This window comes from Hordeum vulgare, chromosome 2H (assembly GCF_904849725.1).
Source record: "Hordeum vulgare subsp. vulgare chromosome 2H, MorexV3_pseudomolecules_assembly, whole genome shotgun sequence".
Lineage (NCBI taxonomy): Eukaryota > Viridiplantae > Streptophyta > Magnoliopsida > Poales > Poaceae > Hordeum > Hordeum vulgare.
The window spans coordinates 658,511,459-658,534,140 of record NC_058519.1 but is presented as its reverse complement, the minus strand read 5'-3'; the positions used below and the strand labels follow the sequence as shown (position 1 = coordinate 658,534,140).

Below are 22,682 nucleotides of genomic sequence, written 5' to 3'. Positions count from 1 at the left end.
TTTCGCCGGTGACGAGTTCCCTTGCGGGAGCGCGTCGCCGTTGATTGGGTCGGCCGTGGTGCCTCGTTTTCTTTTTCCCTTGACAGAGAAGAACTTCGGCATCATCCCCGTTCTTAACTTCGGCATCATCCCCGTTCTTTTGCCGGCGCGCGCGAGTACCTTCAAGGTGAACTCGCCACCGTCAAGGGAGCGGTGTTGATGCCCTTTTGCCCGTGTGTGCTTGGCCATTGTTCCCTCCCCCTTTTTTAGTTTTTCTTGGTTTGCCTTTTTCGGATCGGATCCGAGTTCTTTCCTTTTTCTTGTTGGATCTTGATCCATACTTTGCCTCCGAGGAGGTAGGTTCTTCTTCCCCACACCTCGGCTTGCCGATGCGTGTGGGGATCGAGAGGAACGGGCGCGGCCTTGCGGCGGCGCTTCTTTGCCGGATAGGAATCCGGTGACTTTCCTTTTCTTTTGCTTTTCATCTTGATCTTTGCCGTCTTCTAGGGTTCATATCGGGGAGGGGAAACTTTTCTTGTACATGTTTCAACCGAAACTCATCTAAAGCCTCGTGGCTCATGATACCATTGATAGATCCCGTGGATCGACAAGGCTAGATGTGTTCGGTGTGATGTGGAGATGTTACCTTGTGATGAACTCGATGAGCTCCCTCCAGTCGTCCATCATGAGGTGGTGACGACGGTGGGGAAGGAGAGAGATCCAGTGGCGGCGGTGATGGACTTCCCATCGCTTCAGTGCTACCCTCTGGATTGGATTAGGGTTAGGAGTGGGGAACCAGTGGCGGCGGCGAACCTCGTAACCCTTGCCATGGTCCCCACTTCCTCTACATATAGCACCGCGCGACAGGGGCCCACCAGCCTTGCTTGGGCTGGACGCCCCCGATCAGGGCATGAGTCAAGGTCCAATGGGCCGTTGGGCCCATTGGAAAAGAGATCAACCTAACACTCCCCACATCGGAGGAGCCATCCATGACGCATCGAACTAGTAGAAGGCTGCCTATCCGCCTCAGAGTAGCCCGTTGTCGCGCCGCGGAAGATATCTCCACGTCCGGCCGTCATAGAGGAACTCGCCGCGTCGCGCTGCCGATCGATGAGAAACTCGCCGCGTCGCGCGGCCGTCGGGCTGATCTGTGCCTAGCATCTGTCACCTGGGGGTTGCGGTTGTTTTTTCACCGCAAGTAATTTTCATGCCCGCAATTATTTCTGTTTCTCTCTCGGAGCGGTATGCGCGGCCAGGTCAACGTCGTTCCTAATCAGCACATAAACTCACGTAGCTCTACGTGGGTGTAGCATTATTGGTGTTGTATTCTCAAGAGAAAAATAGAGGAGCCACTCCAAAGAAGGAGCAATGCTACACATATGCAAAGTTACGTTCAGTTTTACGTAAATGGCCATTTGACAATCTATGATTGGAAGTAGGGGGGAGGAGGGGCCCACCCTCGCTGCAATTCAGGGGGCCGAGAGAATGGATGAAGGAAGGTTACGTAACACTGCACGTAGCTTTTCGTAGATGTAGTATTATTGCCGAAGAAGCAACCGGTAAAGCAAAGGAACTAACTAAATCACAAAGAACCAGATGATTATGTCATGTGCTCTATTTTTCTCTTGAGAATACAACACTAAGCTAAGGAGTGTTCATAATGTTACGAATAGCCACAAGTAGGTGGTCGAATAAATCAAACATTTCTTTTTACAAAGGGAATATATTAATATCGTAAAGATACCAATTACATCCGACCTTTGTATCAACAAGATGTTCAAAGGATCAAGAATACACAAAAAAATGAACATAACAAAAATACCCCGCCATGGTGATTAATCACTAGAATCACTAGCACTCTATGTGTTGATGAACGAACTCCATCCCAGCAAACTTAGATGCTCCCCACTCGACTTCATGGACAATCATGTGCTCTATGTTAGTTGTAGAATCTAAATCGGCAGGTTAAACCCTAGATGGAACAAGGAAGAAGAAAGACGGAATTAGGTGCAGCACAATGCACAATTTATCTGGTGTTTTTTATTTCATTTATATTGGGCTCGAAGAGCCGACCTCGTGATTTTTTTTCTTCTGCGGGTAACATGACCGAATATGACATGACCCTGATCACAATCCAACCGGGTATAAAATTGCCTTCCGTCTTACACTACCTTTTACATCCTTACTGATGCTAAGGGCAAAGGCGACTAGGAATGAAGCCGATGCTTACACTATCTTTTACATCCTTACTCATGTATTTTTTTGTAAGATCCTTTTAAATAATTAATAAAATGGTTACAAGCACCATCAGATGCCCGAGGCCGGTGGTCTTCTTCCTTTTCTAAAAAAGTCTTGGAACATAAAATTTCGTTCTCTTTACATGGTAAGTAAACTTACCTTCTCTTACAAACTGAGACATAAAATATACACCTATGATTATGCTTTTTCTTGATGTGTTTACGAAGTCTCACACTCTAATGGCACAACACCTCATGAGCTCGAGACAATGATGTGAGAAAATGGGCCGCTTGGAGCTTGTGAGGCTAGCAGAGTGAGACTAGTGATTTCACATAGCCCATTTCTACATGCTGTTTTTTCTTAACTATCGAAAGCATCCACTTAGTTTGGTCAATGGCGCCATATAAATCATCTTGGGACTATTAATCACGTGGCATTAGTTAGTTACTTAAGTTAGCAAGTCCACTCTTCTGCCTGCAACGACACTTAAGTTAACTGCCGTCAGTGCTCGGTGCAGTGTGCGTATCTTACTTAATCCACACTTGCCTCCTGCCACGCTTCCTACTTGATCGTAAGTAACTACTACGGTGTAGGGTTAGTATCTGTTGGAGTGTGTGTTGAATAATCCAGCTTCCCAGTTGCTAGATCCAGTATCGATATCTCCGCTCTCCGAAATTCAAATCCAACACCTTACTGGACGTCCACTAGCTATGCGCCAGCACACATTTTATCGAGATCCGTGCAGCAATTTTCCAGAAAGAACACTCCACTCATCACAATTCATGCGTTCAAGACCTCAGATTAAGTAAGGAAGCAACTCAGATTTAGTTGATTCCTCAACTGCGTACACGTACACCTCCATGAAAACACAATTCCTTTTTAAGTAAACAACCATGCTGAGCATCATCATCCAACATATCCAAGTCAAGACTCTTGGTCTCTCTCTCAACATAAAATAATGAGGTTAAACATTTTTAGAAAATAATGTGAAGCAAATTTTCAGTGACAATCTGGAAAGAAACAGAATTAACAAGCCATGGTTATGTAACTATTTTTGACCTACAAAAAAACACGAAATCCTTCACGGTTTCGAATCACGGGTAAATTAAGCACATACATCGTGAACATGTAAAATATGTCCACATCTCAAATCCACATCAGCGATCATTCACACACGAAACCTGGAGCGGAGTGCATTCATACAACATATATTTTTTCAGATCAGAGAGAATTCATCAAAAACCCGTCCTTTTTGCAAAAAAGGGAAAGAAAACAAGAAATCTATTGTGAGGCAGACGGCGAGAATGGCAGTACGACGAGCGGTAATGAGGGGGGAGGAGAAACAGAATCTGGATCTGATCGGGTGGAACAGAGACGTTGCTTCTTGGCTTTGTGGGTAGTGCATAGAACTGTAATAGCTGCAGGTCGGAAGTGCAAACAATTGTCATCAGGCCTTCGATGTATATTGGATGGATAGGATAGTTATTAGAGGACGTCCTCCGCCCTCTCTTGGACGTGAGTGCCTCGATCCGCTATAAAATGGCAGCATCTTGGACGTGAGGAACCCACACTCTCACTCACTCACTCCCTCACTCACTAGAAGAAGCTCCTGCACTGAGCTTGGACCGATGGCCTCGAGCGGTGCAATGGTGTTGGCCATGATGGGCCTCCTCGCCGGGCTGGTGTGCCCTGCTGCGGCGGCGGGGGCGTCGGAGTTCATCTCCATGCCCACCGACGACGTTAGCCGCGTCCATGCCACGTTCTGCCCCAAACTGGAGGACATTGTGCGCGACAAGGTGGCGGAAGCGCGCAGAAGGGACATCGGCGTCGTCGCCGGCCTCCTCCGCATCTTCTTCCACGACTGCTTCCCCAATGTACGTCTCTGTGCTCTTCTCTTACCAAACAACAACTACTACACATACATATATACATACACTTTCGGATTTTTCGGTACACTAGCTAGTATTATTAGCGCGTACGGCCGGTGAGCTTGAAAGATGGCCTTTGCTATGCTGTCTATTTTAGATGATTCTACTGCTAGTATTTAGCATTTCCTATATTATACTTACTCCGACCCAAAATATATTTCGCTTCTTTAATATTAAATTTATAGTAACTTAGTGCTAAATTTGCGATATTTATTTCGAGACGGAGGGGGTACTAAGTAGGTGCGTGTATCTTGTCGATGGTGCAGGGCTGCGACGCGTCGCTCCTGCTGGAGCGAAGTCACCTCTACTTCAGCGAGCGGGACAGGCCCCAAAACGGCGGGCTGCACCAGGGCGCGCTCGATCTCATCCAGCGTATCCGCGACGCCGTGCGCGACGCCAAATGCACCGACGTGTCCTGCGCCGACATCACCATGCTCGCCACCCGAGCGGCCATCAGGCAGTCCGGGGGCCCAGACTACGCCGTGGTGCTCGGCCGGCAGGACAGCATCGATCCCGCCAGGTTCGACCAGGTCGACCGTTTCCTGCCCGCTCGCGACGCCAAGATCGGCAAACTCATCGAGGTCTTCCAGAGCCTCCGCTTCGACAAGACTGACCTCACCGCGCTCTCCGGCGCGCACACCATCGGAAAGACAAGCTGTGGGAGCCTCGAGAGCCGCACCGGGGAGGCCGCCTGGTTCGTCGACGCTATCAAAAGGAATTGCAACAACTCTCTGGACAAGAAGCACGATCTTGACGTCGCCACCCCCAACGATTTCGACAACAAGTACTACGCCAACATCGTTGCAGGGATGGGGGTGCTCAGCACCGACATGGAGCTCCTCAACGACCCCTTCACCAGAGATTTGGTCCATAAGTGGGCTAACGACAAGGATGATTTCTTTCGGAAGTTCAGCGACGCCATGGCAAAGATGGCCCGTTTGCCCGTGAGCGGAAAAACCGAGTTCCGTGACAACTGCTTCAGGCGCAAGTCTATGAGGGAGACATTCAACCTCACTGCCGAGGGTTTCGCGGCCTCAGCTTGAGAGATCTATGGGATGGATCACCATACATCCACGACCAGTGGCCCAGTGCCATGCCATATGTGCATGTAATAAGAGCAATACACCTAGTTTATCTTTTGTTTGATTCAAGTTAGCGTATGTATGCCCACCTAGTCTAGTCTAGTCTAGAGCCACTCGTCTGGGCCTTGTATCGTCTCAGTTCAGCAACTATTCCAGCTTTCTGGGAGTTGCTGTCTAGTTTTATCCTAGAATTATTTTCCATCCTTTAGGTTTTACGCCTGTTTCTGTCATGAAAATTAATGAACAAGTAAGATTTTGTATTTTAGCTCATGGAAAAGTAAGTTAATATAGTCTTTCTCGGAAAATATACTTTAGTTCCTGATTGTATGTGCATCCTATATGAAATATTTATTTAATAATTAATTAAAAAATCAAAAAAGTTTGGAAGTATTTTTAGATTAAACTTGACTTTGTTTTGCACTAGTATATAAATTTTCATCAAAAAAGTCAATATTGACTTTTGGATAAAAAGACAAAATTTATTTACTATTATAGGTCACTATTCACACTATTTTGTTCAAAAATTTGTCTTTTTAAAAGAAGTCAAAGTGTAAAAAAATTGTGGAATTTTTCTTACAAGTATAATAGAAGGTCAAGTTTATTAAAAAAGTATTTTCAGAATTTTTGAACTTTTTTGAATTCCTAAATTTCTTTTGCATATAGTGTCTATATCATAGTTTTAAATAGCCCGCTATAGCCCCGCTATAGCCTCGCTATAGCCTTTTCAGCAGGGTGCCGCTAAATGGTATCATGTATAAATATGCCGCTATAGCCCGTTATAGCTCCGCTATAGCTGATTTAGAGGCTCGCCGCTATTTGCCGTAGCCCGCTATTTAAAACGTTCGTCTATATACACCCAGGTTTTAAAAATTTCCCTCCAGTTTTTCTCCTCTTAAATAGTAAGATAATCAAAGACAGTGAGAGATCCAAACATTTGATGTTTAAGAGCACTAGCCCTAGCCTGAGAGAAATCCATAATTTTGATAATAATTATACTTTTTCTGTGAGGATAAATAACTTATCTATTAGGAAGCACAACAATTTTCAAGACATATATGGTTTCCACATGCTTCAAGCTTTTGGGTCGGGTTTCAGTTGGACACCGGCTAGAACCAGAGGATGGGTAAGATTATTGGTCTATTTAGGAGCTGTTCGGTGATTCTCCAGCTCCTTGAAATCTGAGAATCTGCGTAGCACCCTTTCTCCCGCTTCACGTTTTTTAGCTGCTGCACCACCAACTCCAGGTGTGCGGTTGCGGAGCCGGAGGGCCTCCGAACAGGCCGTTAGCCTGTGCTTTTTCTCCTCGCAAACTAATTCAGTTATTGGCACATGTGCTCCCTTTCCAAAGCCTATTAATTCGGTGCTTTGGACTCTGATCAACACAAGCTACTTGGCTAACAATAGCGCAATCTGATCTTCAGAGGTGAGGAAAACACACACTCGTTCACTCCCTCTCTAACTCACAGTTACAGGGTTACATATAGCACGCCAACATGGCATAATCATAGGTAGAATCCATGGGCGCGGTGGATGAACACACACTCGTTCACTCACTCTCTCACTCACAGTTACAGTGTTACATATAGCACGGGAGCATGGCATAATCATAGGTAGAATCCTTGGTGCAGTGGACGGGGCATGGCGTGGAATGTAGGTTAGAGCATGGTTAATAGTAGAAATAACTGATGACTATATGATGTTGCTATAATCATCTACTTCCTTCATCACCGTTTAGAAGGCGTCCATCAGATTTCATGCATTTCCAAAATTGAGAAGGATTAAGGCGTGTTTCACTTATTGCCTAGCACTAATACACTATTCCCTCTGTCACAGTTTATAAGGCACGTACATGTATCTAGGTCGTTAATTTAACTTATATAAAATATATTGTTTAACATAATGGTCAAATTGACGACGTAGATACATGTGCCGGACTTATAAACTGAAACAGAGGGAGTATAATGAGTAATTCGAAGTACAATACTATTGCATACAGCTGTGTGAATCCATCCGCTGGAATTGGTTTCCACCGTTGCATGGGGGAGCCTCCTTGTTTAGTGGCTGGGAGGTTACTCCATAATAAAGTCTTAATTAATTAGGCACGGGTGGTTTACTCGATGGATTTTTTTAGTTGATAGCTGGAGAAAATGAGCCATTCTCCGGCTACCTTGGTCCCAGCGATCTGGGCTAGGTGCCTTTTAAACCGAGACGGAGGGAGTATAACCAAGCTTATAGCCAATAAATACAATACTTAGATATAAAGATGTGCTACTTATTAATACATGATCCTTTCACTCTTACATAGTGCCTAAGAACAGGTGCTACATCTGGCTCTTGTAGTATAGCAGGGTCTCTCTCCCTTTCATGTGAGGATAAAAATAATATTTTAAACCGGATAGCCTGCTTACTTAAGCCTATTGTATTTGCTATTATGGCCGTCCTTGTCGCTACACCGTTGTTGTTCTTTTACTATTACTTTACAATGCTCATGTATATCCTATGTAAGTATTTTAACACGCGTTGTTGGACACGGGCCAGGCGCACTGAACAAGCAACTGTGGCACAAAGAATCTTAGAAGGTCCATGCCAATTCATATCTTTTACATTTTAAAAAATCTGACAAATACGGATATACATAACGGCATAACACATGTGTGTATAAATTTTCATGACAAAATATGTTGAATTGAGGGATGTGCCAAAAGGAGAATTATGTGGCTTTTCAACACAGGATACTACTCATCCCAAAAGCTCATGAATTTGTTCTCTTTACGCAAATCCCATTTTCAGATATTTCATCCTGAAATTTTACACACATACACATCACATACTTGTATTTTTGTACCATTAAATTCACATTTTTTTCAAAACCAAACACTATGAATTTTTTTTTCTTCAAAAAAATGGCCTCCATGGAGGCCAAGCTCCATCTCCTAATATATTAGTTATTTATTCTTGCGTAGTCCAGTAAGCGTCAGTGGCGTTCTCCTTCGCATGCTATTTACCTAGTTGTTTGTATTAACATTTTCTTTCGGTTTGCGTGGTTCGCATTGTTTGTTCACTCTGGTTTATGTCTTTTCCCCAAGTACATACGGAGAACGCAGAGAGAGAAGGAATGGTACACAGCAGAGAGACACGAGATGCTCATCCCAAACAGTAGAAAACACAACTCTAGACCATCGATTTCTAACTATAGAAACCAGCACAACGACAAATCAATATCAATGTAAATGTCCTCTCTAATCATATTTGTACATGTAACGACCTAGAAAATACCACTTTAACTTGTTCACGGAAATAAATAAATTTGTAAAAAGTTGCTGAAAAATACCAAACGAATGTAGTCAAGAGCAACAGCATGCAGGTGAAATTATTACCAAAACCAAAAACGAGTGCCGTGCTGGGTTTTCAAGATATTTTTCTACTAGTATGATATATTAGTGCAAAGAAGACAGTAATATCTGGAGAAGTTCTACTACTCCCTCTGTTCCTAAATATAAGTCTTTAAAGAGGTTTCATTAATAGACTACATACGGATGTATATAGACATACTTTAGAGTGTAGATTCACTCATTTTGCTTCGTATGTAGACTTCTAGTAAAATATCTTAAAAGACTTATATTTAAGAACGGAGGGAGTACTATATCTTATTAATGCAAAGAAAGTAAAGGAGGGTAGTTTCATGAGGAATGGAAATAAAATAAAGGAGGGTATAATTATCTATGGACCCTATTTCTCACTTCATTTTCTAGCTTAACTCATTCTAGTGACTTTAATTTTATCAAATTGCAATGCACCCAAGATATTCGATGCATCTTTCCCCCAAAAATAACCAACATAAGCAGGTATACTAGTAATAATAAGAGAAACGGTACTGAAACATGTCCTGGGATTACATAGTAGAGTTCAATGTTGCAGTAGTAAGTACTACTCCCTCCGTTCCTAAATATAAGTCTTTAAAAAGATTTCACTAAGGGTCTACATACGGAAGAAAATGAGTGAATCTACACTATAAAACATGTCTATATACATCCGTATGTAGTTCTTTAATGAAACCTCTAGAAAGACTTATATTTAGGAACGGAGAGAGTAATTCTGAAACCAACACAATACAGTACTGTACTATATATAGGTAGGATTGAAGGGAGCAAAATGTCTCCATCTTGACAAATTCCCATGCAGCTGGTAGTTTCTGAAATCTTGATGCTAGGGCCGATTACTTGGTAGGGTCAAGGACATGGCCCGCGAAGACGATCACTCCAGACCGCTCCTCCATGAGGAGGAAACTGAAGGGGTGGTCAGCAACAAACGGAACCACCACCACCACAGTACCCCCGCGTTATCGCAGCGGCCTCAGTCCCTTCCTCGTCCACCTTGATGATCACCTTCTGCATCGCCTTAGTCACGAAAATGGGCCTCCCCATGTCAGCCTTCTGGAACAAGCCTCGCAAGTCACCCACGTCACGCGAGAACGGCAGCGTGAGCCCCAGGCGGCGGAGATCCTCCCCAAGGTCCCAGTGGAACGAGATCTCAAACTTGGGCAGCGTAACAGGGACATACTCTGTTGGCACTGATCCGTTGTCGATGCAGCGATCCGCTGATTACTGTTCAACGGAACGACCAACAACGAACAATATACGCTGCAGTACAAAGAGCAAGCAAGCAGCCTAGTAGCTGGATGGATTTTACTCGGTGTCTAGCTAGCTTCGAATACTAGCCAGATCAAGCCCCCGACGGAATACTGGAAAATACACGCACGCAAGACAACACTAAGTTGCCGAGATTGATGGCTACAGGAGCATGTCGCTCCCGAATATTTCTGTGTATGTGTATTGCTTTGATCTGATCTGGTTGTACAAGGGGGACTAGATACATGTATATATAGAAGCTATCGTACCTAGCACCTAGCCAACTCGGCAATAAATACCAATCCGTGCCGGACATGGAAGCCTAATCGTGATTAGTTTTAACAATCACCCCGCTAAATACGATGTCCTCACTTCACAGCTTGAACGCCGATCCTTCTCCGCATCTCTGTAAACTTCTGTCGTCTCAAAGATTTGGTCAGGATATCTACAAGCTGGTCGTCGGTGCAAACATAGTTGACTTCAATCTTGCCTTCTTTCACACACTGCCGTATGTAGTGATACCTTATATCTATGTGCTTGGTCCTGTCATGATGCACTGGATTCTTACACAGGGCAATCGCAGACTTGTTGTCAACATTGAACACCATTCTTTCTGGTTCTTTATCTGTGAGGTCACCGAGTTGCCTTTCTAGCAACACACCTTGACCTGCTGCGGTTGCAGCTGCTATATACTCTGCTTCGCAGGACGATAATGTGACCACCTTCTGCTTTTGTGATAGCCAAGTTACTATACTCCTGCCCAAGAAATATGCTAGACCCGAGGTACTTTTACGGTCATCCACATCTCCAGCCAGGTCGCTATCACTGTAGCCAAGTAGCTCCACCATCTCCTTCTTTTTCTCTCTCAAATAGACACAATCGAAGTTTGTTATCCCTTTGATGTACGTGAGTATATGTTTGACAGCTGTCCAATGTTTAGTCGTGGGTGCTTCCATGAAGCGACTCACTATGCCAATGGAATAGGTCAAGTCCGGCCGTGTATTCACAAGATACCTTAGGCTTTCGACCATAATTCTATAATCCGTTGCATCAACCGCAGGGGTTTCACTCCTTTTGCTAAGTTTAAGCTGAGGCTCCATTGGAACATAAGTTGGTTTGCAATTCTCCATGCTACAACTTTCAAGTATCTTCTTTGCATATGCCTCTTGACATAGTGTGATCCCATTCGGCTTTTGTTGTACCTCGATCACGAGGTAGTATGTCAAGAGCCCTAGATCACTCATCTTGAATAGCTCCTTCATTTGTAGCTTGAATCTTGCAATCTCCTCTTCGTCTTCTCCAGTTATCAAGAGATCATCAACATAGATACCCACTAAGAGACGATCCTTGCCTTTATCTCGCTTGTACATAGCATGTTCGAGTGGACTTTTCTCAAAACCAAGGGAAATCAATGTACGGTCAAGCTTGATGTTCCATGCCTGAGGAGCTTGATGTAGCCCGTACAATGCCTTGTGTAGCTTCAACACCTTGTGTTTTTCTCCTTCTTTGATGTACCCCGGTGGTTGCTTCACGTATACTTCTTCTTTCAACTCCCCGTTCAAAAACGCGGATTTATATCCATGTGATGTAGCCTCCAAGATTCTTGAGCCGCGAGAGCTATAACTAGCCTCACCGATTCCATCTTTGTGACTGGAGAGAACACTTACTCGAAGTCCACACCTTGCTCTTGCACGAATTCTTTAGCTACGAGCCGAGCTTTATGCTTGACCAAGTTTCCTTCGGCATCCTTCTTGACTTTGTACACCCACTTGAGCCCTATGGATTTGTGACCGTTGGGAATGTTACATGTTAATCCACACTTACGTGTAAGAGTAAGAGTTGGAAGAGTCGTGGCTTGGATGCCACTTATGTTTACGTGAGCGTGTAGTATTGGGAGTCCTAGTTTGAGTCAGTTTAGGATTGCTAAGCTAGCTAGCTTCAGGTCGGTTTAGTCCCTTATATATATATGGGCATATACGTTGTAAAGAGTACCAGAATAAATAAAGAAAATAGCAAGGTACGAGACGTGCCTGTTGTAATACACCGGCGTGTGTGCGTGAGATCAATTTGGGAAAAGGCTGGCTAGAAGTGCTCGTATACGTACGTACTATTAGTTTATATCCACGTCCAGGAGCATCGATCAAGTTGATCGATCTGCCGAGGCCAACAATTGGTATCTAGAGCTAGGTTCAAGGTCGTCGGGTGAGCGCTGTGATTGCGTGGAGTGACGATCAAGATCATGGCTGAAAAAGGTGGAAGCGTGTTTGTCACGTACCCGATGCTGACGAAGAGCAACTACTCGATTTGGGTGATAAAGATGAAAGCGTTGATGCGCGCACAAGGAGTTTGGGATGCGGTGGAACCGACCGTCTCAGGCAAGGTGGACGACATGATGGATCAGAAGGCGTTGACGGCTATCTATCAAAGTATCCCGGATGATGTGTTTGTCTTCATTGCTGAGAAGACGACATCACATGAAGCTTGGGAGGCGATAAAGACGAATCGGCTTGGAGACGATCGCATCAAGGAGGCGAGGTTGCAAACCCTCAAGTCCGAGTTCGAAAGGCTCAAGATGAAGGACACGGAAACAATCGATGACTTTGCTCTCCGGATGACAACAATCGCCAATGGGATACGAGGGCTTGGAGAAAAGTTTGAGGAGATAAGTACGGTCAAGAAAATTCTTCGAGCTGCTCCGTCAAAGTTTCTCCAGATTGCATCTGCCATAGAGCAGTTTGGTGATTTCAAAACGATGACTATGGAGGAAGTCACAGGAAGGTTGAAGGTTCATGAGGAACGACTGCGCGGCTATGTCCAGGATGACCAAGACGGCGAACAACTTTTGTTGACAAGATCGGAGTGGAGAGCAAGAGAGCGTCGTCGTGATAAGTCCAAGGACAAGTGCTTCAATTGCCAAGACCTAGGACATCATGCTTATGAGTGTCCTGAAAAGAAGAGGGGACAGAAGAAGAAAAATCTGGCGGATTGCAATCTCATCCAGGATGATGAGGATGATCCGAGATTGTTCTAAAGGATAAAAAGAAAAGAGTCGTCTTGTTTTTTTTTTGCGTCGTCTAGTCAAAGGAGTACAAGCAGTGTGCACGGTGTTCCGTGAGTTATGTCCATGTCCTCGTGGAGTGTCCTGGTTGCGGCCAGTGTGGATTCGGTGAGATGCCGAAGGCGGACGATGGTACGCGAAGCCATCGTAAAGCGAGGAGGTGTGCGAGCAATGAGAGTGGATCTATTACAAGCAAGTATAAGAAGTATGGTGCGAACCGAGTGCAAGGCGGCGGCCAAGCAATGGCGGCGGCACAACATAGCAGGGCAAGGAAGGAGCACTGCATGTTTCCAGACAGGTCATACTTAATGTGTATAGACATGACAATTTAATCGAGTCGTCGATGTGGTAAGTTTGGATTAGGAAGAGATTGTTACATGTTAATCCACACTTACGTGTAAGAGTAAGAGTTGGAAGAGTCGTGGCTTGGATGCCACTTATGTTTACCTGAGCGTGTAGTATTGGGAGTCCTAGTCTGAGTCAGTTTAGGATTGCTAAGCTAGCTAGCTTCAGGTCGGTTTAGTCCCTTATATATATATGGGCATATACGTTGTAAAGAGTACCAGAATAAATAAAGAAAATAGCAAGGTACGAGACGTGCCTGTTGTAATACATCGGCGTGTGTGCGTGAGATCAATTTGGGAAAAGGCTGGCTAGAAGTGCTCGTATACGTACGTACTATTAGTTTATATCCACGTCCAGGAGCATCGATCAAGTTGATCGATCTGCCGAGGCCAACAGGGAAGATCAGCGAGCTCCCATACTTTGTTGTTTCGTATTGATCTCAACTCTTTATCCATAGCACGACGCCAACACTCCTCAGTATTTGCTTCTTCAAATTTCGTCGGTTCCTCGACACTAAGCAAACATTGTCGTCCTCTTCTTATAACTTTGACAGGATTAATAGTATGAAGTGCTTCCTCCGGATATAAATCCACCACTGGTCGAAGATGAACTCGTGTCGGCGGACGTTTCCTTGTCTCCTGTTCTGTCGAAGACGAAGAATTTTCATCTCGTGGAGTTGCCAAACTCCTGTTTTCTGGCGATCCATGTTCTCCAGAATTAGTTGCATGTACATGTGAACCTTCAAGTCCACGTGCATGCCTTCCTGTCTCACAGCTAGCTTGAGTTGGAGCCATATTTTGGCCACGCCCAGGCTGTGAACTTCCAGGCGCAGCTTCCAGGCTGCTCCCCTGTGGTACGCAGTCATTTGATCGAGCGCTTCGAGCATTGCTTGATGTGCTGCACGAGCCATCGCACGCCTCGTCTGCTGCGTGCTTTGGCAGGTAACTTGGCGCAGCGGTAATCATGTCCACCATGTTGGTGATGCCGCGTTGTTCGTCCGGGAGGAAGAAAAACATGTTGAACTGAGTGTTATCAGCATCGACAGCTGCAGCAGCGCCTCGACCGCGGCGACGCTTGAGAGGAGCTGCGTCGGCATCTGCCTCAGGTTTCCATGGGCCCCGATACGGGAGCTTGAGCACCTTGAAACCGTCCACACAAGAGATAAACTGTGATTGAGGACCCTTCCACATGAACTTTGCCGTGACGCAGCTACCGTCGAGAAGGTGAAACTTGCCGGACGATGTGTCCACACACTTGAACGGATTGCGCCACAGGCCCTTGAAGTAGACCGCGTTAGCGACCACAAGGGCGGTGTCAGCGTTGATGTCGCTCGGAGAAAAGATGGTGGTGATGAGGCTGTTTGTGGCCTTTTTCACCCAGTCGTTCATAATCTCCACTGCTTCCTCCGGCTGCAGATATATATTGACAAATGAAATTTTAATAGAGATCTCTTTTTTGTAATATAATGGATATAATGGTACGCACAAATTCCACGAAATCGAATTAAAGAACCAGTATGATACAAGGGTAGGCCTGGGATCACGAGTAAGACTTTCATCGTCGGCGAAGTCGACTGTGCGAGCCTGGGATTTGTAAGACTTGGTGGCAACGTCCCGGAACGCTTTCTTCAGCGCGCCGCAGGAAGCGTCGAGCCAGACGCCGCCGCCGAAGAGCACGCAGGGTGCGCTGTCGTCGTTCGCCTGGTCGGCGAGGACAGTTTCCGCCACGCGCCGCCCGAAGGCGGCCAGATCAGCCGCCGACGGCGCGCCCAGGAAGCTGAGCAGCTGGGCCTTCATGGCACCGCGAGCCCCCGCACCCCGCAGTAAGCAGCGCATGCACCGTGTGGATCGACAGAGAGCACATAACCGCAGGCACGTTTTTTTCAAAGATTGAACCCTGCTTCAACTAGTTCATCATAAATTACCACACGTTGTGACGGAATGACCTTGATCAGAAAAACCGTGATCACTTCGGGTTTCTATTGAAAAACCTCAACCTCGAGATAACCCAAAGCATCCTCGGAATCCTTCGCACAAGACGTTCGAGAAAGGTAAAACAAGTTCAACAAGGCTGTCCCACGTGCCGATATCCCGATAGGAGCCGCGTATCTCGTTCTCAAGGCTCGATTAGATTAGCGTAGCGTACAGTGGCCTGATAGAAATCATCCGAGTTGTCCGGGTTGGTCCCGCACACGACTCTGTTTTGAACCAGTACCATCATCACCGGCCTTCCCTGTACTGTGTTGAATTACTCCTCGGGTTCATGATGCCCTATGTTTTTCAGTATTAACAAAATTATTAGGTTAGTCAACTAGAGGCTCACTAGGGACATTATTTTGTCTATATATCCACACATGCATTTTTGTTTTCTTTCAATACAATTATAGCATGGATAATAAATGATTATCTTGGAAAAAGAAATATAATAATAACTATTTTATCATTGCCTCTAGGGCATATTTCCAACAGTCTCCCACTTAAACTAGATTCAATAATCTAGCCTCACATCTCTACGTGATTTACAATGTAATGCATCTAACACCCATACAGTTCTGATGTTGATCATGCTTTGCTCGTGGAAGAGGTTTAGTCAGCGGATCTGCAACATTCAGATCCGTGTGCACTTTGTAAATATTTATGTCCTCCTCCTTGATGTAATTGCGGATGACGTTGAAGCGTCGCTTTATGTGTTTGGTCCTCTTGTGAAACCTTGGTTCCTTGGCTAGAGCAATGGCACCAGTGTTGTCACAGAATAGATTGATTGGAGCAGTGCACTTGGCACTACTCCAAGATCTGACATGAACTGCTTCATCCAGACACCCTCCTTAACCGCCTCTGAGGCAGCTATGTACTCCGTTTCGCATGTAGAATCAGCTATGACGCTTTGCTTGGAAATGCACCAGCTTACCGCACCCCGTTTAAGAATAAATACGTATTCGGTTTGAAACTTAGAGTCATCCGGATCGGTGTCAAATCTTGCATGGATGTAACCCTTTACGACGAGCTCTTCGTCAACTCCATAAACGAGAAACATTTCCTTAGTCCTTTTCAGATACTTCAGAATATTCTTGACCGCCGCCCAGTGTTTCACTCCTGGATCACTTTGAAACCTGCCTACCATACTTATGGCAAGGCTGACATCCGGTCTTGTGCACAACATTGCATACATGATAGACCCTATGGTTGAAGCATAGGGGACGACAGTCATCTTTTCTCTATCATATGCAGTTACTGGACATTGAGTCTTACTCAACTTTATACCTTGTAACACAGGCAAGAATCCTTTCTTGGATTATTCCATTTTGAACTTCTTCAATACTTTACCAAGATATGTGCTTTGTGAAAGAGCTATTAGGTGCCTTGACCTATCTCTATAGATCTTTATGCCCAATATGTAAGCAGCTTCTCCTAGGTCCTTCATTGAAAAAACTTTTATTCAAATAATCTTTTACGCTTTTTCCAAAACTCTACATTGTTTCCAATCAGCAATATGTCGTCAACATATAATATTAGAAACGCTATAGAGCTCCCACTCACGTTCTTGTAAATACAAGCTTCTTCAAAAACTTGTACAAACCCAAACGCCTTGATCAGCTCATCAAAGCACTGATTCCAACTCCGAGATGCTTACACCAGTCCATAAATGAATTGCTGAAGCTTGCACACTTTGTTAGCATTCTTTGGATTGTCAAAACCTTCCGGTTGCATCATATACAACTCTTCCTTAAGAAACTCGTTAAGGAACGCCGTTTTGACAACGAGACAGTAGCTGCATTGCGAGCTGACTGTGAAAGGGGAGAATACTCATCAAATTTGAACCTCTATTATAATCAAGGGGATTTGTGGGTGCACAAATAGCCCCGTTTCAACGGATATATTCTTAGCTAGTGGTGCCCTTATTATACACTCTAGGGCTGAACTGTGAAATCGGTTGATCTTTTGACCGCATGCTGGCATTTCATAAAGCCATTTTCATCCATGTCCACGATGACATCTCGTGCCTCAGGCTTGCTGTTTCTTTTCTTTATCGAATGCAGATGGTTTTCTCGCTTGTTTTGTCAACGACGCGGTGATCATAGCGAGCACGTGTAATCATCTTGGTTCTTGGAGTTGTTTGCTTAATTTAACTTGCTTAGCAGGATCAATGCAGCCAACTACCGTCGGTGCTTGATCAGTTGATCTAGTGCTATATACTAATTCTCCTTTGTACTGGTACCCACCAAGTTGGAGTGTCGTTTATACATGCTGTCAGTGCTTTGATTACATAGCTCCCGCCGTGAAGGTAGAAAGACACCTATACGTGTCCAACAAGATAGTACTCACAATTAATCCTTTAATGAAAAGAATGCTACGCTTATACTTCCTACGTCACGGTTTAGAAGACACAGTTAAAGTTGCGTGCGTTTTTAAAATAGACAATGTTTAAGGCGCGAAAGCAATTACTCTTATTAATTAGTACTAGTACTAGTCATGCATGCGCCCTCCCGATTTGCTCCTCATCATTAGTACTAGTATTTTCTCAGTTGATTAGGCGCATTAGGATCTACACCTGCTACATCTCACAACCAATCGATAACTACCTTGGTCCCAGAGATTTTCAAGAGTGCCTTCTAAACCGTGACGGATGGAGTATAATGGGTATATAATCCTAGCCACATATTCCGTTAAACTCATCCAGTAATTTAGCAAAACCGCCCTTTAGTTGCTTGAAGTCAAATCCTCTCTCAAACAAACAAGAAAGAGAATTGCATCATCTTGGACGTGAGGATGCCACACTCTCGCTCAATGGATAGTTGCAATTTGACATTGAACTGGATGGCATACACCAATGCACGTGATGCACAAATACATAGTTTCCCAATTAGTGCGCGCACATTCTCGATCCATTTTCTTAGGTAGATGATGTTAGAGATTGTAAAGTATGTTATATTATAAAAGATGTTAGGGATTGTAAATGGTTTCCTTCATTTTTTTATTAGCTAGCGTCAAGTTTTTTCTATATGTATAGTAGCTAGCATTGATCAAGCACGGAGAAACAGAGGACACTTCTCTCTATTAGGTATCTAACACAATATGAAACCGCTAAATTAACCCTCCAAAACCCCCAACCCCCCCCCCCCCCCCCCCAATTAAAAAAACCCAGCTCCGGTCAGATGCTGACCCGTGGATGCCATTTGGTCCCGGTTGGTGTTACCAACCAAGACTAAAGTTTCTCCTGTCTGGGTTCCCCGCAGCGGCCACGTGTAGACCCATTTGTCCCAGTTGGTAAGCGAACCGGGACTAAAGGTTTTGGGCTTCAGTCCCGATCCTTTAGTCCCGGTTCCGGAACCGGGACAAATGAGTCATTTTCTACTAGTGTTGATAGTCACCCAGTTACGTTGCGACGTTTGATACACAGAGGGTATTCTTCCGATGCCAGTGAGTTACATGATCTCATGGTCATAGAAATATATACTTGACATGCAGAAAAACAGTAGCAATAAAACAACACGATCACATGCTACATTCATAGTTTGGATCTTATCCATCACATCATTCTCCTAATGATGTGATCCCGTTATCAAGTGAAAACACTTGTCTATGCCTAGAAAACCTTAACCATCTTTGATGACCGATCTAATCAACTAGAGACCTACTCCCTCCGTTTCGGTTTATAAGTCATCTTACGAAAATCAAATAATCCCAAAACACTAAGGCACGATGCATTAACTTTCACCTTGTTTCTTGTTTTTTGACTTGAATAAAGGATTCAACCAATAAGAGACGTGGGACGTTTATGTTTTTAATGGCTTAAGACTAACTAGCACGACATGCATTGGTCAATTCATTGCATCCAATGGTATTAATTAGCAAGTTAACATTAATTTCTCTTGTTTTCATCTCCGTCTTGGTTGCGGTGCACAACCTAAGATGACCTATAAACCGAGACGGAGGGAGTATTAGGGATAGTGTGTTGTCTATGTATCGACACATGTATACACTACAAGAAAAACGCTCAATTATGAACAAAAATAATGACAGTGGTTTAATTGGTCATTGATCCATGACCAAAATTCTAAAATTAGTCATGGCAAGTCTAAGAGGGTCCAAAGCACATAACGTTATGATCTTTTGCGTTCATTAGGTCATGATCCTGTTGCACAAAATGGTCATTAAGATGTGTAGAATTATTTATAATCATATTATAATGCTACATGACCAAATATAAGATCATAAACATATGCGTGGAGGTGACTGGACGACACCTCATTAGTTTTACCTATGTGTCATGTATTGAGAGCAAAATTTTATTTTATACGTATATGAATGAAGTAAATTATATAAGATAAATACCAATAAATTATAATTATTCATTTTAATATTTTAAATATTTTAAAAAATACATTATAATTATCAAAATGAAATATATGAGCCCATGCTAATCTCATAACGTGTAGACCCTATTTAGATAAATGTTTTGAAAGGTGGTATATGGTACCTTAACTTGGTGTTTCACACAATAAAAACTTAAACATGACAACAAAAAATATGTGGGTGAATTTTTTAGTAATGCCAAATACTATCATAATTAAATGAATAGTGTTTCCACTCACAACACTCAACCAAAAAATATAAATTTCTTTTGAGGTAAATAATAAATATTGTACAATACTTTTTAGGCAATCAAAAAATACAACTAGAGACAACAATATGGGTCCATATTTCCTAAATTCAATATCTATACGGACTAGTATCTCAGACTAATATCTAAATCCAATATGTGTCCATAAATATTGGGTCATTTAAGCATACCACATGAGGCTAATATGTTGAGTGTTTACCCGAAATAAAAAGATAAAAATATAAAAGAAACAAAAAACACAATTACGTAAGCTGGATTCTAATTGGTGGAATCATTTATGCCACGGATCGATGACATGGCATAAATCCTACCGTCCATTGCTAGCAATCCCACATCCATCCATCCATTCATCCATATGAAGAAAAGAAGAAAAGAAAACTAGCAGACCCACTACTCGTCCTCCTGAACCCTACCCAGCCACTGGTCGCCTCCTCCCCCTACAGATCGCCGCCGCCGCCACCTCCATTCACCACCTACCACGGCGCTGCTCCCTGCTAGATCCGTCTTCTGCCGCATCCCAAGTCGCCGCCCTCCCGATCCCCCTCCCTTCCTCTGCTCCGGACACCCCATCTCCATCGAGCCGGACGACCCGTCCACCTCTACGGGCGGTGGCTGCGACGTAGCAAGGTCAGGGAGCAATGGCGCCGCCCGGGTCGCGGCGGTGGGCGTACGTGCGGATCATGGCAGACACCATCCTCGGCGGCGGCCTTGGCTTCTACGTCATGCACCGCATCGAGACCTCCTACAAGGTACGACGGCTCCCGTCCCACCAGCCTACTGCGATTTGGTCGAAGCCGCGGTGCTCACCCCCGCTGTCTTGTCGTGTGCTGCGCCCGCAGACAAAAATGAGGAGAGGCTGCGGAGGTACGAGGCGCACTTGCTCACCAAGGAGAAGGAGGCGCAGCAGCTGCAGGACGAGGGCTGCCGCGAGGACCAGGCGCAGCTCCTGTCGGACTCCTGATCCCCTTTCCTCCCTTTGCGCGCGCCGGCTCGCCTTCCCGAGATGTTAGGTCAGTGCTACTTGTACCTACCATGCATCTTTGATAGGAGTATTTGTTTACTGGTATGGTCTGAATTGCGTGATAAATTTTGGGGCCTAATGCCAAAATTCAGAGCTGTTTGTATTGCCTGTTAGTACCTTGGACTATCAAAAATACAAGATCGTGTGAAAAATGATCTTGTATTTTTGACACTGGACGGAGCTAGTAGTTGATAAGAAGTAATGTCTTGTTTGTCAGACACTCAAAATACTGTTTCTTACTACATGGGATGTTTAGAGTTAGTGTACAATTAAAAATAACTTGCATAGTGCATAGTTGATAAGAAGTCAAATATCTTGTACGTCACACACTCAGAATTCTATTTCTCGTTACATGGGATGTTCAGAGGCTGCTGTGAAGTTAAAATGCTGGGCATAACATGTCTAGACTGACTTAAAGCACGAGCCTATAACTGTAAAAAGTTTATTACACATCCAGGGACATGTTTTTGGAAACAAATGTTCTCTATAGAAGTATCTTCCATGAATGTTTGATAGCTTATCTGTGTTGTACTTTTAGATGTATACATAACTGATTTACTATCATAGGGTACCGAAACTTTGCTGATTTTTTCAACCTGTATGCTGAATGACAGGGAGAACAGAAAATCTGTAGCTGATCTGAGCATAATACTGTCTGAAAAGAATTATGGCTTTTCTATTTGTGTAGGTTGCATCTGGATAGTGCTCAAGAGGTATGTGGGATTCATCTTGCCCTCGCAGGGATTCTTGGTTTTCGAACAATACACCAGGTATATTGTGCTTGACCTCGTGGCACTTCTTGTTTCTATTTTAGCTTCTGGAGCTTGATGATAGATGACCATTTAATTTTGAAAAAAATGCTTTTCAAATGAATGTATTGATTGACTTCCTTCTTGCCACCTGATTCACTCTTAGTCGGAGGAGTTGGGTGATGAAATGTTAGGTACACTCGTATTTTCGTTTCTTCTGGACAGTACATGATACATCTGGTCCGTTTTAAATATTAAATATACGATCAGCACCATTTTCTTATCTCAGTTCATAAATAGGGTGTTCTACTACTGAGTCACAAAAAATGTTCTATTTTGCAATAATGATTTCAAAAACTGTTAGATGTTAAAGCATGATATGATTGAAGAAGTTCCAGCTGTTGATTATCTTGTATTTTCTCTTAGCTGTTCCTTAAATAAGAAGATATTGTAGGCATTACTCAGTACAAGGAAAGTTTGTGTGCGTTCTGATTTAGTTGCTTCTACTACCAAGTTGTCTTCTCCGGCAATTTATTTTTTTCCGTGGTCTAGATCATGCTGCAGTTTAGTTGGCCCGACGCCTACAGTCTAGCTGTCCCGACGCCTTGTGTGCTCACTTTCGTCTTGCCAAGGTTATGTCTTCCTCCTTCATCCTTCTTTACTTTTGCTCATTTCATATGCAGTATTTTACTGAATTGTGTGTGTTCCGTGTGCTGTGTCCTTTCTTCCGTACTATTACTTATTGTTGCTTGTTGTATTTATACCTTGTGTCCCGCTTATCGTTGTCTCATTGCTTTGTATACCCCGGATGGGTGCTGTCATATATTTTTTCATACCTATTCTGGAAACCATGGCAAAAAATATATACTTAGACACATATCACTACTTTGTATACCGAGGATAAGAGCAGGATATGTGTTGTCATATCATTGCTTTGTATACTCAGGATGTGTGCACTAGCTCTACCAAACTCACTTCCCTGCTTTCCTTTTTGTTGAAAGAACTGTGAGCTTAGTCCTGAACCGTAGTCCTG

At 43.9% G+C, this 22,682-nt stretch overlaps 2 protein-coding genes and 1 pseudogene across 2 annotated transcripts; 2 read left to right on the top strand and 1 right to left on the bottom strand.

Moving 5' to 3' along the window:
- The first annotated feature begins 3,771 nt into the window (after positions 1-3,771).
- Positions 3,772-5,492, top strand: LOC123431316 (cationic peroxidase SPC4-like). Its single transcript, XM_045115137.1, has 2 exons — positions 3,772-4,091; positions 4,412-5,492. The coding sequence occupies exons 1-2, from the start codon at positions 3,846-3,848 to the stop codon at positions 5,186-5,188; spliced, it is 1,023 nt and encodes a 340-aa protein (XP_044971072.1). The 5' UTR covers positions 3,772-3,845; the 3' UTR covers positions 5,189-5,492.
- Positions 5,493-9,443: 3,951 nt separating this feature from the next.
- Positions 9,444-15,121, bottom strand: LOC123428950 (annotated as a pseudogene).
- Positions 15,122-20,517: 5,396 nt separating this feature from the next.
- LOC123431315 lies at positions 20,518-20,840 on the top strand. The gene is made up of 2 exons (XM_045115136.1): positions 20,518-20,636; positions 20,726-20,840. Exons 1-2 carry the CDS (start codon positions 20,518-20,520, stop codon positions 20,838-20,840), a joined length of 234 nt encoding a protein of 77 aa, XP_044971071.1.
- Positions 20,841-22,682: the final 1,842 nt, after the last annotated feature.

Excerpts from the sequence above, each read along its gene's own strand:
- LOC123431315 (XM_045115136.1), top strand. The coding sequence starts at position 20,518 with ATGGCGCCGCCCGGGTCGCGGCGGTGGGCGTACGTGCGGATCATGGCA. Across the intron at positions 20,637-20,725 it reads ACCTCCTACAAGGTACGACG|TGAGGAGAGGCTGCGGAGGT; the intron begins GCTCCCGTCCCA and ends CGCAGACAAAAA.
- LOC123431316 (XM_045115137.1), top strand. The coding sequence starts at position 3,846 with ATGGCCTCGAGCGGTGCAATGGTGTTGGCCATGATGGGCCTCCTCGCC. Across the intron at positions 4,092-4,411 it reads TCCACGACTGCTTCCCCAAT|GGCTGCGACGCGTCGCTCCT; the intron begins GTACGTCTCTGT and ends TCGATGGTGCAG.